Source organism: Helianthus annuus, chromosome 6 (genome assembly GCF_002127325.2).
Source record: "Helianthus annuus cultivar XRQ/B chromosome 6, HanXRQr2.0-SUNRISE, whole genome shotgun sequence".
In the NCBI taxonomy this organism is placed as follows: domain Eukaryota; kingdom Viridiplantae; phylum Streptophyta; class Magnoliopsida; order Asterales; family Asteraceae; genus Helianthus; species Helianthus annuus.
This window is the reverse complement of record NC_035438.2, coordinates 787,045-802,505: the sequence shown is the minus strand read 5'-3', so window position 1 is coordinate 802,505 and position 15,461 is coordinate 787,045. Positions and strand designations below refer to the sequence as shown.

Sequence of the window (15,461 nt, the reverse complement as noted above, 5' to 3'; positions counted from 1 at the left end):
CTGTTTAAAAAAAAAAACAAACAGTCTTCAAGGGTAACGTCTGCGCGCCTGCAGACATTAGCCCCCTTGAAGATGTTTGAAGAAAAAACAAACACCCCCTAACCATACTTATGTATTGACTGACAACGAAATTACAGATGTGCTATAAACAAAGCCATACGGTTCGTATTTTTACACTGTGATATGACACGCATAACTCATACAATCCGTATAATACGAAATCTTAGCTAGCTAGTGTACATTTAACATCACCTTACTTAACGGTCAAAACACAATTGGCCAAGTTCATAGATTTGACCAACTGCGGTAGATAGTTGAACAAAACTGTACAAGTTGTTACTGCATAATAAGTTCACGGGGGTACAAGTCACTAATGCATCTGTAGAGTATAAAATTGGCGCGCATTCATACGAGTGAACGTTGGACTGGAAATGGAAGACGACACTGGAGAGCGATCAAGCTTCGTGATCGGACTCATCGAGAATCGAGCCAAGGAGGTATCATCGTTCACCTCTTAACCCTAATTACTAACTGTATTTTGTGCCTGTGCATCTATAGATATAGATATCTGTATCTATATCCGCGTACTTGACTCTAAATTGAAATTAGGACAATAATGTAGAAGAAACCACATCATCGTTTACCTCTTGTGTCTGTGAATCTATAGATATAGATACCTGTATGTATATGCACATACTTGACTCTAAATTCAAATTAGGGCAATCATGTAGAAGAAAACACATCATCGTTTACCTCTCAATCCTAATTCTTAACTGTATTTTGTGTCTGTGAATCTATAGATATAGATATCCGTATGTATATGCACGTCCTTGACTCTACATTGAAATTAGGGCAATGATGTAGAAGAATGCATAGCATTAGTTAACACTCAATTCCTAAAACGTCATCGCTGTGTGTTAACGGAGATTTATATAATGTTTATACTGTGATTATTGTTAGGTTGGAGTGGCTGCTTTTGACTTGAGATCAGCTTCACTTCACCTTTCAGAGTATATTGAAACTAGCAGCTCATATCAAAACACAAAGACACTGCTGCATTTTTACGATCCGATAGTGATTATTGTTCCTCCTAATAAGTTAGCACCTGATGGCATGGTTGGAGTATCTGAATTGGTTGATAAATTCTACTCGTCAATTCGAAAGGTGATATCGGTTTTGTGTAAACTGTTTCTTATTTGTTTCGGTTTCGGATTTGGAGATTTAGGCTCTCAGCGTATGCTAATATTTGTAGGTAACTATGGTTCGTGGTTGCTTTGATGATACAAGGGTAATACTAGTAATTTTCAATTGTATTACATTCCTCATTATGTTATAAATGGTGTTAGTGGTATTTATAGACTTATAGTATTTATGCATGTGTCTCTGAAGGGCGCTGTGCTAGTAAAAAGTTTAGCTGCTAAAGAACCTTCTGCGCTTGGGTTGGATACTTACTACAAGCAATATTATCTCTGCTTGGCTGCTGCTGCAGCAACTATCAAGTGGTATCATTAGTTTCATGGAGTTTTGATTCGATGTATCTACGTGTATTTATAATAGCTGGTTTATGCATATATATTGTGAATTTGCTTAACAAAGGATTGAAGCAGAGAAAGGAATCATCATTATGAATCATTCACTATTAGTACGTCATTTTTTTCTTCACACGTTTTCTCTTAGCAAGTAGTTCTGATATGAGCTTGTTCGTAATTTTCGTCCAGTATTTCTTTACCGTGATGATCTGTTTCTCTTCTGCTAATTCTTTATTCCTTCCATCTTTATTCATCCCTCAGGTGACTTTTAATGGATCATTTGACCATATGAATATTGACGCAACTAGGTACCGCTTCAATATTTTGCAGCATTTTGAAATGATCATGCGTGTCATTCTAATAAGAAGACTATCAAACTTACAACTAAACTATTATTATATTGTACTTATGGTAATAGCATTTTTATCTGCATGATAGTGTCCATAACTTGGAGATTATAGAGCCACTTCATTCTACGCTATTGGGCACAAGCAGCAAAAAGAGAAGTTTATTCCAGACTCTGAAGTCAACAAGAACTACTGGAGGGTATGCTATCAATAACCTAATCCCACATTATATTCATTTACCTTTCATGTATTATATTAGTTGTCTTATACCTTTGGAACATAAACATTTATAACTTCTTTGGTTTTTATCCATTAATTTTGTGCAGGACTAGACTTCTTCGTGCCAATCTCTTGCAACCTTTGAAAGATATAGAAACTATCAAGGCTCGACTTGATTGCCTGGTCAGTAGTTCTTTTTGTTTATCATTTATGCCAAGTTTTAGACTTCTTGACGATCGGTTTGTAAAGGAATTCAAAAGTCTAGAATACACTCTTAAAGGGAACATTTTTAACTATCTTGAGCATCGAAACCAGGATCCTGACCTAACTCTATGCACGCAAACAAGGTCTAGAATATTAGTCTCTTCACATTAGCTTTTGCTACTTGAAATATGAATAGTTCATGCTTGTTAGCTAGTAGGCAATAGATAAATGAAATAATGATTGCATGGGAACATCTACGCTGTGTCATTAATAGTTATTTATTCATGCAACCATGTTCACACTGTACAGAAGATATTGTATTAACTTGATGATCCCTGCTCAACTCTAGGATGAACTGATGACCAATGAGCAACTGTTTTTTGGGCTGTCACAGGCTCTTCGAAAGTTTCCAAAAGAAACTGGTTAGTGCATGTTGTAGAAAGCCTTACGTATAATGCTGAAAGACTTGTTAGTTTCAAGTGCTGTACTTATTCTAGTTTACGTTCAGACAGGGTCCTCTGTCACTTCTGTTTCAAGCCAAAGAAAGTTACCAATGAAGCTGTAAGCATTGATAATGCTAGAAGGAGCCAGGTTCTAATATCAAGTATTATCGTTCTTAAAACAGCTCTGGATGCCTTGCCACTTCTCTCAAAGGTATGTACGCAAATTCTTTTGTTTGTATTGTCAAACTATTAAAAAAAACTTTAAGCAATTGAAAGTTATATATTGATTGGTGCTAGGTATTGAAAGATGCAAACAGCTTTCTTCTTGGAAATATATACAAATCTGTATGTGAGAATGAGAAATATGCTTCTATAAGGAAAAGGTAAAGTCATTGGTTTGTTCATCATTACCTTTTATTTCAATCTGCGATTAAATTAATGAAGCCCTAAGTTGATTTTATATCCCAAACTATGTTGTAATCTCAGAATTGGGGAGGTGATTGATGAGGACGTACTTCATGCACGAGTTCCTTTTGTTGCCCGAACACAGCAGTGTTTTGCTGTGAAGGCTGGAATAGATGGATTTCTGGATATTGCACGAAGATCGTTCTGTGACACCAGCGAAGGTATGATCTCAGATCTAATTGTTGTAACATACAAACTCTAATTGGTTATAATATGTACAGCTATACACAACCTTGCAAATAAATATCGCGAAGATTTCAAGCTTCCAAATTTGAAAATCCCGTTCAATAATAGACATGGATTTTACTTCAGTATCCCTCAGAAGGACATACAGGGAAAGCTTCCCAGCAAGTTCATTCAGGTAGCACAGGAGATACCTCATACTTGTGCATGTCTTTGGTATCCTCTAGTGATTTTGCTTATGAGTGTGACAATTTTTAGGTTATGAAGCATGGGAACAGTATACATTGCTCAACTCTGGATCTTGCTTCTGTGAGTATCATCATCATCGATTGATAGTTTTATATTGATCTAAAACTGATTAAGATGCTCCCCTGTATGCTTTCGCTTATCGTATATTGTTGCATTAAATTTGCAGTTAAATGCAAGAAACAAGTCTGCAGCCAAAGAATGTTATTTACATACAGAACTTTGTTTGGAAGGTCAGTTTTTCTTTGTTTTTCAAAGTTGATCTGTGGTATTTTAATCGTGCATATATATTTACGTGTCAAACAGTATTTGGGTGCTTGTGTAGTCAAGCTATATTGTTGTACACTTGCCGATTGTTGCTTATATTGGGGAAACACTTTCCGAAGTTATTTTACTTTCATTAATGTGCAGCACTAATGGATGCAATACGGGAGGATGTCTCTGTGCTGACCTTGCTAGCTGAGATCCTATGCTTATTAGATATGATTGTTAATTCATTTGCTCACATGATTTCAAGCAAGCCTGTAGATCGATACACCAGGCCTCAATTCACAGGCAAGTATATTAATGTTTTCTTGCTATTTGTTGGTCCCAGAATGTTTATGACATAAACGCTCGACTTGTTATATTTTCTGATAGAGAATGGGCCACTGGCAATTGATGCTGGAAGACACCCTATACTGGAAAGTGTGCACAACGATTTTGTTGTACGCCATACTCCTTTATTTCATGAATTGATTTTTGTGTTATAGAGCATATGTATATTAAGATTTTCACCCAAAAGCTGACCAATGTCACACATTCTATTTGATGTGTTTTTGCAGCCCAACAATATCTTCCTTTCAGAGGCTTCAAACATGGTGATTGTCATGGGCCCCAACATGTAAGTAATAAATGAATAAACTATAACTTGGATGCATCCTATAGCTCAACTATAATAATATATGGTTGATTTGTTTCCTACAGGAGTGGAAAAAGTACATACCTACAACAAATATGTCTCATTGTCATTCTTGCTCAAATCGGTTGCTACATTCCTGCCCGCTTTGCAACCCTAAGGGTGGTTGATCGTGTTTTTACAAGGATGGGTACAGTTGATAATCTTGAATCGAATTCCAGTACGGTACATACTAAATTACTTCCTCAAGTTTCTCATTAATATGTATCTTTATATGTGTAAATATCATCTTAGGACGCTCCTAAAAAATCTAATTTTGCAGTTTATGACAGAGATGAAAGAGACGGCTTTTATCTTGCAGAATATCTCCGAAAGGTATAACAACAATACCGATATCATCAGCAAGGGGTTGGTAATATACTCATGTAAATACGTAACATATTGTTTAATTAATTGGAACAGGAGTCTTGTTGTGATGGATGAGCTGGGAAGGGCCACATCTTCATCCGATGGTCTTGCAATTGCATGGAGTTGCTGTGAAAAACTACTAGCGCTAAAAGCGTAAGCCACATATCTCACGCTACAGCAATTAAAAAATGTGCTTACAACAAGCAAGATTATCTACAAAAGTGTGTGTCATTTGGTTTCAGTTACACAATATTTGCCACACACATGGAAAACCTATCAGCGCTAGCAACCATGTATCCAAATGTAAAGATTCTTCACTTTGATGTTGAAGTGAAAAACAACCGATTGGACTTCAAGGTACCTTAGCCTTATGTGTTTACATTTCCAGCTCTTTGTACATAACCAATTTTAGGTAGATAACTGTAATAACCACATAAACGCTTCCACTTATTGTTATAACTATAATACATAAGGCTATCATGTAACATGTTTCACTCTCTTTCTCTCCCATTATATCTGACTAGAATTACGTACAAGTGCTTATGTGCTTCTCGCCCTACATCTGGTTTTGCATTGAGTGATATGTATATATATATATATATATAGAGAGAGAGGCATGTCATATATTTGAGTAGATAACCGCATACACATTTTTACGTAGTGTTTTAAAGACATGGGGGGGGGGGGGGAGAAGGTTATGCGATTACATAATTGCGTTATGTGTCACACAATCTAAAATGTTCTTTGTATTTAATATATATGTTTCTGACTGGTTGATTGACATAAACAGTTTGAGCTGAAAGACGGATCACGGCATGTGCCACATTACGGACTTTTATTAGCAGGAGTAGCGGGGTTACCAAGTTCAGTTATTGAGACTGCTAGAAATATCACCTCAAGGATTACAGAGAAGGTTAACCTGTCTCATTGTTATGGTTTCCTGTAGTGGTGCATGCATGCGATTATTTGATGGATGTTTTTTTTTTCATATAATAAAATAGGAAGTGAAGACGAAGGAGGCGAACAATGAGCAATATGAAGGTATTCAGATGATATATCGAGTGGCTCAGCGCCTCATTTGCTTGAAATATTCCAGCCAAGATGCAGATTCCATTCGACAAGCACTTCAACATCTTAAAGATTGCTATGCCAACGGTACCATTTAGACGTATAACCTTCTATCGTGGTGGTGTTGACACTTAAAATTGACTTTATTAGATATGGTAAAAATATCAGCAAAAAGAAAAGAATTTAGTTTTCAAAAATTTAAAAAAAAGGAGCCAGAATCAAAATAAGATCAGTTGAAAGAGTTTACCCAAAAGTAACTGACCCAAGTACCTATCTGGACAAAAAAAAGTGACACAGAATAATCTACGAGTTCGTTAAACATCGATCATGAAAACACTTCAAGTTGTAATTTTTTTAATCTTTATTACACATACAAAATGATATTTTGCAATCCGGTGTTCAATTGAGACTACTCAACCAATCTAATCCACCTGAAAATCCATGTAAAAGTTGCGAGTTCTACTTTTAATAGATTCCCAAATAGAGAAACTATTGAATCCATTGGTAGGCAAGATACAACCTGGCGATTTGAAAAATTCTAGAGGAAAGGAAAATTTATTCATTTATTAACGGAAATCAAGATTTTAGTTTTTGTTTTATAGAAAATTGATTCTTGTCATAAACACAAATTCATTTTGACCACCAAGTTTTTATTGTGGTTTTAAACCGTTTAAAAAATATTATTGTAAATGATTATTGGTCATATGAAACATAAATATATTTTTAATTTACTTAAAAAGAATTGGATCTAGTATTAAATTTATCGTGTTATGAATTTACATCAAGATAGATGGTAAACGGGCAACAAGCTGCGCCGCTACCCCTTTTGAAACCCTTTTGAAAGTTTAATATGGTTTTTATTGAAATAATTTTCAAGAGTTAATCATTGAAAAGATATAATTTTAATTGTAGGCTAAAATTGGTAAATCATCGATATAAGTACACATAGGTTTTCTTATTATTTATTTCCATCATAATTATTTTTTAAGTAAACAATGTCATTTATTATCACTAATGTTATTTTTATAATTTCATGTATGCAAAAGGACACAATAATATGAATTTTTACATGGTATAGTATTATATTGATTATACCTGGATTAAAATTAAATGAAATGATATTCTAAATTGCTATCGTGGTTGCTATAAATGCTCAACCAATGTTATAAATATGAGGAATTCTCGTGAATGATGGAGGCTCATTCAATACTTGCCACCTGCTTTTATTTACTTATTCAGTGTCAGTTTAAATTTTATACTTAATTTTACGTCGAAATTGGACCATGTAATACATGCTACCCGTAATTTGTGTCGTGGAAACATCTGAAACTTCTGAAACATAAAATAACTGCACTCTCGTTACAATGACCCCATTGTTACAATAGAGAAAAAAAAAGTTCATGATTGCAATGGCGATGGTGCGCATGTAATTATGGTGCAATGGTCCAAAGAAAAGATTGGTCATTTATGTTGCTTGTTAGCTTGGGTACATGCCTATGTGTGAGGAGAATGGTCCTCTTTTGATGACTTACAATCCCCATGTGGGCCTTTTCTTGCATAGAGGTTCTAATCAACTTGTTTAATTCTTGTCCTGTCTTTTTATTATACATTTAATTTGATGGTCTTCTCTTTCAGCCTCTTATTTATTTTTAGATGACAATTTGTTAAAGATTATATGTTTAAGTTTCATTTTCAGGCTGATATATATCTTTTTCTGTGTAAATATAGTTCTCCTTTTCTATAAAGGAACAACTAAACGGTATAATTATAACTATTTATGAGATTAATACATTTTACAAGTAATTATGACCTGTAGGCTAAATAAATTAAGTGATTATTAAACCCAAGGCCTCCCCCTCCCAAACTAAGGTGTTTAAAAGCTTCGTCTTACCAATAAATCACAACCCCATTGGTAAAAAAAAAGGTAAAAGCTAAAATTTTGAGTTAATTGGTGGGTGAAGACAAAGCTGATAAAACGAACCATTCAGGTTAATTCACTGACGTGTCCATTATGTGGTTAGGCAGACGAATCATTGGAACACCTTATGATTTCTTGTTATGTAGCGAGTGTTCTATGGCAAACGATCTCCATCTGCTGTCATATTCCTCAAATATACGCTTTTGCCTTGCAAGACCTGCTCAATGTTCACAGAACCTTAGGCGGATCAAAGGTTAAAAGAGATGTTGTCAAGTCGATAATTCTGTTATCTTGCTGGATAATCTGGAAAAATAGGAACGGAGTTGTATTCAAATCTAAGAGGTTGGCTATTGGAGACATTATGGATGAGGTGAGATGCCTTGGATATTTATGGCTGAAGAATCGAGCAAAGACATTATCGCTCGATTGGAAGAAATGGTGCAACTTTATTTTGGTTCTTAATATGTATATGTGATTGGGTTGTTGCCCTTTGGCTTGTATTTTTCTCTTTGTTTTAATAAAATTAGCCTTTAAAAAAATTGGTGGGTGAAACCCGTGTGCTGCGACACAGGGGTGTTAAAAATTGTAAGACTCGGTTTTAACAACTTGTACATTAGAATCCACCATGTGGAAACAAAATCACATCGAAACGCTATTAAAAATAAGCACGTTGTAACGGGAAAATGAGAACTTTATAAAACAACATATTTTAAATGTTTTGAGAGGAAAAGAAACTTAAAAAAAAAACCTTTAAGCAGCTAATGGTTTGTACTTTTGTGCTTTGATTACTTGTAAATTATTATGCACAATTCGGTTTTGAAATAAAATTTATATTAAAACGTAAATGAAAATGAACACGTCGCACGTTACATTCGGACTTTTATAAGATAAGAAAAAGAGTCGTGACGTTGTCATGTGTTATAAAATAAAGTGTTTGGTTTGTAAGAAAGTGTTTGGTTCCTAAGAAAGAAAAAAAACAAATTAAAATGTATGGAGGGGCAATAATTTTTAAGGGCATTATTGTAAATATAATAATCTATACTTAACTCGTTTGTATAATGTGCTCCAAGCACTTATAATATGTGATTTAACATATAAAAAGTGTTATGTGATAGCTCACCAACCACATATATGATATATGAACATAAATCAAGAAAGAAGTCAAATTCCGAACAAAATATATGGTGCAGTGAAAAGTGAAAGGTATTATATATTCCTTCGAAACTTTGTTGGTTTTGCAAATGTGTAATAGATAAATGGGATTTAATATTCACACACTCCTCCTTATATCTCTCTATACATACATAGATACATATATAGAGAGAGAGTAAAAAGGGATATGAAAATAAGATTTATGGATATGAGAATAGGGAAGCCTAGACAAAAACGCAAATAAATAGGAATGTTGACCCTAGGCTAATAAATAACTCCAATAAGTGGTCCCTTGAAAATTTATAGTAAAGATAATCTTTAGAGTAAATATATTGGAAAAATGCATTTAGCTCGATTATATTTTGATGGGTTAATAGTGAATTAGATGAGTATCTGAGTTGTTGTAAAAAAAAGATAAATTACTTATTTTTACCTATATATAGTATATTAAAAGTTATGAAATAGGTCGTTTAGTATAATTTCATTCCTTGTCTCTATGTTTAATTTGTTACGAATTCGTAATTAACAACGTTATTTTGTGCCATTAAGTTTCTCGAAGTGTATACGCGAATTTGAATATATTTTTTTTATTTCTTTCCTTTTCAACTCCTGTCAACTTCTAAGGCTATTTTCCCATTCCAAGTGTGTGATGTACACGAATTTGAATATTTTTCTTTATTTCTCTTCCTTTTCAACCCCATCAACTTCTAAGACCATTTTCCCATAAACAATAATCTTTAACCTATGTTTTCTTTCCTCAATGCCAATAGTTCACACTTCACACATTTCTAATCACTTGGTTATAATCATATGGGTCGAGTGCTCTAGTAAAAAAGAAATTTGTGAACATTTCGCCATGATTAGATTATCCCGTTTCATATGAATATTGCAATTATAAGTGAAATTAGATGGGTTTTATCCTATTAATATCACTTATCTCTAACGAATTAGAACCCATACATTTTAGAAGTAAATAATTTATATTAAATAGACCAAAAAAAAAAAAAAAGGAGACATCAAAATCTACAGTGATGAGGGTGGAAGAGGGTATGCATGTTTCACTATTGGGAGATCACCTAAACTCTTGTTTATAATCAAAGTGAACTACTTTAAATGAATACAATTGCCAAAAGGGAGGGTTGGCTATCAAGAAAGAATCTAAACTTCCGAAAGTTCCATTTACAAACTAGGACCCAACCTCACTATCATTATTATTAGTATTAATCAATAAACATAGATCTTTTAAGCAAACCAAGAATATATCTGTTCCATGTAACATATATATAAAGACAATATCAAACATATTTGGCATGTGTTCGGACCAAGGCATGCAAAGAAAACCCAAAAAAAAATTATATATATTGTCCCAAATGATGAAATGATGATGAAATGAAGACAGTAGAAACAAAAGGGGTAATGCATGAAAAGCACAAAAATGGTATTCTCCAATCATTTACATCTCTTCACTCATGTCTAGTGGTCCCTCCCCTTTTACCACACCCACTACCATCCTTACATCTCACCTCATTCCCCCGACCATCGAAAAGTTTGAAAATGATTTTTTTTTAACGGAAAACAAATCAATACTACGCATTTTCGGAACATTTACTGGATAAATGGAGTGCTATGAGAGTAACCGAGTCGTCCACCACCAATTCTGGGGAAAACCCGGTAACCCACCCGTCTATAGGCACGACAGTAAAATACGGTAAAACTCGTTTGACTCAATGCTAAGGATCCAACCCAGGTTTACTTAGGTCTCTTATCACTACCCACCAGTGTCTCACTCCTTTTTTACAACAAATGAGAATTGAATTTGAGTCTTTCAAATAAGAACTTAAATTCTCCTACCACTTAAGCCAGATATCATTGGCTTTGAAAATGACATTTGTTTATATATTAAAATATATGAAATCTATAAATCATAAACAGTTATACTACTCTCTTATGCCTTATATATCATCTTAAATAAAGTAAACAAAACCACAACATAAAATCTTGTTAATAGTATCCTGATTCTGAAAAATATATAAATTATATTATTATTCAATTATTATTGGCTGAAATATCATAATAATAAAGAACAGATTGTTTTACTAATAATAAAATAAGATTTATTTTATTTATTTTAGCTTAACAACAAAAAAAATGGAAAAGTATCATGTGCAGCACATTTATAATATTACAAGGTGTACATATTGGCACATCAAGCTGGCTATTTGCACATCAAACCCTAGTTTTATGTACATCGCGTATAGGTCTATACGCAACCCAAACCAGGGATAAAATTGTCTTTTTGACCCTTTATATACGTTGTGTATAGACCTATATCACTCTATGCAGCGTATATAAAGAGTTTCTTTTAGAAACATTTATAAAATATTGCCTTTTTGACTCTTTATATACGTTGCGCATAGGCCTATACGCAGCGTATATGAGCATCCAAACTAGAACTGAACTCAGTCAGACACTGATTTTTATGCAACCCTATACACTGCGTATAGCTCTATACGCAACATATATAAACCCTAAGGGGTGTAAATAGACACCTTTGGTATGCCAATAGTTTGAGCGATATTATATTGGTCCATAATAAGTAGCACGTGGCATATGGAAAGAGGACAATTGAATAGAGTAAATTGCCCACCATCACTAGTTGTATACATTTTACCTACATCTTTAATTTTATATCGTCTGTCCGGACTTCTTGGTGAAAGATAATCAATGTATTATTATATAATAAAAACACTTTATTATATGTAGTGAGGTTATCAAATTTGGATCTTAGTGATCCCTTTCACGACCTAATAAAGAAAGGGAGTTGATGTTTACACACCTCTTTACCCTATCTTTTTTATACATACATATATACATACACACATACATACACACACATATATATATATATATATATATATTGAAGGGGTATGGTCCCAAAAAGTCGCGCAAACCTCCGCCCAGGTTGCGCGCGGAACCATACTCCTTATTTCAGAAAACTTATTAACAGTATCCACGCGCGACTTACACGCGTTGTAGTTTGTCCCGCGCGAGGCAAGGCTCACAAGAGGCCCAGATATCAGCACTCAGCATAAAACAATGGAACAAATGAGCATGCTAACCCCTCGCGGGTTAGTTTGTTGTCCAACAAGAGCCACTCAGTAGGGAAGCGCACGGCTACCTACAGTGGTACATAAGGTACAAGTGGCAGTAAAAGGAGCCAATGAGCGTCTAGCAGGCTCTGGTCAATCGTGCGCCACGATCGCCTGACGAGAAGTACACAAGGACGCCTACGTGGCACCAATCAGAGGACGGGGACAACTGTCCCACGATCTCCACTTGTCTGCTGATGACAGAAGGACAACAAGGCCGACAACAATGACACGTGGCTCCAATCAAGGTGCGCCAGCACCGACGAGCGTCTAGAAGCCACTAAGCGGTCGACGCTAGTGAGACAAAGAGCATATCCGTTTTGTTGTCCGCTTCTGGCCCAAGGCCCATCAGCCCATAACCCCTTACACCTCTCCGGCTATAAATAGAGACCTTATCCCACAGGTTAAACATTCGATTCCCTCGGCTCTCACTCTTTACACTTAATTACTCTCAAAGCAGTCGCTTATTCTCACGCCGGAGCCTGGTTAAGAGGGAAACCCCCACATTCCCCTCTTAACGAGTAACGGTGTTCTGTTTTGCAGGATTGATTACCAAGTTGGAGCTCAAATATCCTTAAGAAGATTAACCATCATGAAAGGAACATAAACCAATCTAATTAACCCCTTAATTAGATCATTGTTTCTTCATTGGCGCCCACCGATTTTTTCTATAACCACCCTCATCTTCTTTTATTTGAGCCTTTGACATCTTTTTCTTCCTTCGACTATGACTGGTCAAGGAATCATCCCAGAGTTCGGTTTCGGAACCAACTCTAACACGGCGTTGGGTGAAGGAATCCAAAACTTCCAAGCCCAACAAATCGAAGAAATCGGCGAAGTTGAAATCAACAATACTGGGGGTCCGCGCGGGAGCTTCACCCGCATCACCCAAGTGGTCACCCCAGGGAACAACGGAGAAGGACCTTCGAACACAGCGCCACCTCAAAATGTATCTGCATTACTTGGCTTACCAGAAGGCGAAACCCCAGCCTCGTGGTATGCCAAGAACATCGCCACCATCAATGCAGCATACCAATCGCTTATCGCGCAGCAAGCAGTTTTGACGGCAGAACCGTCCCTGGTCACCCCTCAGAGTCAGGGGGTGCGCCAAATGCCCCGCCTGCCAATCTACAAGGCAGAATCAACAGGCCTCCCCCTACAAGACGTTTAAGCGTACAAGACACGCGCGATACAAGAGGGGAAACGGATAGTTACTACGACTATCCGTCGAACCTTCAGCGAGGCCCTGTTCACAGCCGGCTCACGCCGCGCAACATGAACAACGAATGGGAAGAAACGGACCCGTATGATCCCACATGGGAAGGTGACGAGGAATCGTCAGTCTTTAATCGTTTACCAAAAAATCATGAGTACTACAAGCCAAGACAACACATTGGCTACACAGAAGAAGCTGAAAGAGATTTCCGCCTGGCATACAGACCAGCGGAAGCTGCGGAACACTTCAAGTTTATCCCGAAAATTGCACTCGCGCCGCTTTCACGAGAAAAACTACCCCCAACTGTTGGGAAATTCAATGGGTTGACTGACCCAGACGATCACGTCAGAACATTCACGAGTGTGGGCTGCATGGGAGGGTGGAACATGCCCATGTGGTGCCACCTGTTCATTCAAACTCTTACCGGAGCGGCTCGCGCCTGGTTTGACAGCCTTCCGCCTGGGAAGATTAAATCATGGACAGATTTCAAGACGCAATTCTTAAGCTACTTTAGCCAACAACGTCGCTACCAACGTGACACAGCCGAAGTAGAAGATATTTGGCGAAGAGATGGTGAAGGTCTGGAGGACTTCATCACGCGTTTTAACAAAGAGTGTCTGGAAATAGGCGGCGTCAGCGAGCAACTCATGCGTTGTCACTTCAAAAAGGCTATACGCTGCGATAGTCTCATTAGAACCATCACAGGCAAAGATGGAATGCCAAAGGAGTGGGATAAACTAATGGAAGCCGCAAAAATCGTCGCGCAAACTGAGGAGTCCCTTGCTGGTGGAAAGGGCTACTACCCAGAAGATCGATTCTCAAGAGGAAGTACGCGCGATAACAACAACAAGCGTAACAAATATAAGAGTCATGACTGGAAGTCTGAGAGACCAAGAGGCCGTGACGACAGGCCGCGCTACAGAGAAGATGCGCGAGAAACGATTGACCGAATCGGTTACAAGAAGGCGGTCAGAGACGACAATCGTGACAAACACTGGACTCCGCTCACAAAAACTCCAAAGGAGGTATTGATGACGGAGAATGTCGATTTCAAGGCGCCCAGACCAATGACAAACAAGAAAGGGCAAGACCCCAACTTGTACTGCGATTTTCACAAAGATTCAGGGCACCTGACCGACGACTGTTATAGCTTGCGCCAAGAAATCGAGAGAGCGCTCAAAAGCGGTAAGCTAAGCCATTTAGTGAAGAATGTACGCAAGGAAACCCGTCAACTCCAGCGCCACGATGAAGGGAACCACAAAAAGGTCCGACGACTAGAGACTCACATGGTCAACGGACCCAGGTATAGCGCGAAAGAGAAAGGCAAACGCCCTTATGAACCTTCTTGGCAAGAGCAGCAAGTTATATTTCCGGTAGTGCGTGGCGGACCTCGCGCCACACGTCCCGTGGTCATTACCGGCATAATCGGGCATTATGAAACTGACTACATATTCATAGACCCGGGAAGTACTGCCGACATCATTTACGAACAGTGTTTCAATCAGTTGGATGAAGAGGATAAAGCGCGACTCGAACCAGTCGATTACCCTTTGTCTGGATTTTGCAACGAGATGGTTTTTCCTCTCGGACAGATCAGTTTCCCCGTCACGCTTTCTGACGGGAAACACTCAAGAACAACAAATGTGAACTTCATGGTAATGCCAGTGAAATCGAGGCATGATGTACTTATTGGGAGGGAAACGCAAGGCGAGCTAAACATGGTGACTTCAACGCCTCATTCTGCGATAGGTTTCCCAACCAAGACAGGAGTAGCAATCATATATGCCAAGAAAGAAGTAATGTCAACTGAAGAGCTGCGCCCAACAAAGGCGGCGAAGGTCTCCACGACCGATAAGGGGCAGGTCCTCGCCGACTTCATCACAGAAGTGCCGGCCGATAAAATCAAGGAGTGCGAGCTGATAGAGACTCCCGAGAAAGATACAACAGATGAAACTTGGATGCTTTACACCGACGGGGCATCAAATGAAGATGGCGCGGGAGCAGGATTGCGCCTGG

At 37.4% G+C, this 15,461-nt stretch overlaps 1 protein-coding gene across 1 annotated transcript; it reads left to right on the top strand.

The window, feature by feature from the left end:
* The first annotated feature begins 393 nt into the window (after positions 1 to 393).
* On the top strand, positions 394 to 6,207 carry LOC110864292 (DNA mismatch repair protein MSH4). The gene is made up of 24 exons (XM_022113337.2): positions 394 to 497; positions 961 to 1,164; positions 1,253 to 1,288; positions 1,390 to 1,502; positions 1,597 to 1,642; positions 1,791 to 1,837; positions 1,968 to 2,075; positions 2,203 to 2,278; positions 2,649 to 2,721; positions 2,808 to 2,953; positions 3,040 to 3,125; positions 3,229 to 3,368; positions 3,429 to 3,568; positions 3,649 to 3,699; positions 3,806 to 3,869; positions 4,048 to 4,191; positions 4,276 to 4,343; positions 4,461 to 4,519; positions 4,603 to 4,759; positions 4,857 to 4,909; positions 4,997 to 5,095; positions 5,185 to 5,299; positions 5,733 to 5,855; positions 5,944 to 6,207. Exons 1-24 carry the CDS (start codon positions 432 to 434, stop codon positions 6,106 to 6,108), a joined length of 2,379 nt encoding a protein of 792 aa, XP_021969029.1. The 5' UTR covers positions 394 to 431; the 3' UTR covers positions 6,109 to 6,207.
* The last annotated feature ends 9,254 nt before the right edge of the window (positions 6,208 to 15,461 follow it).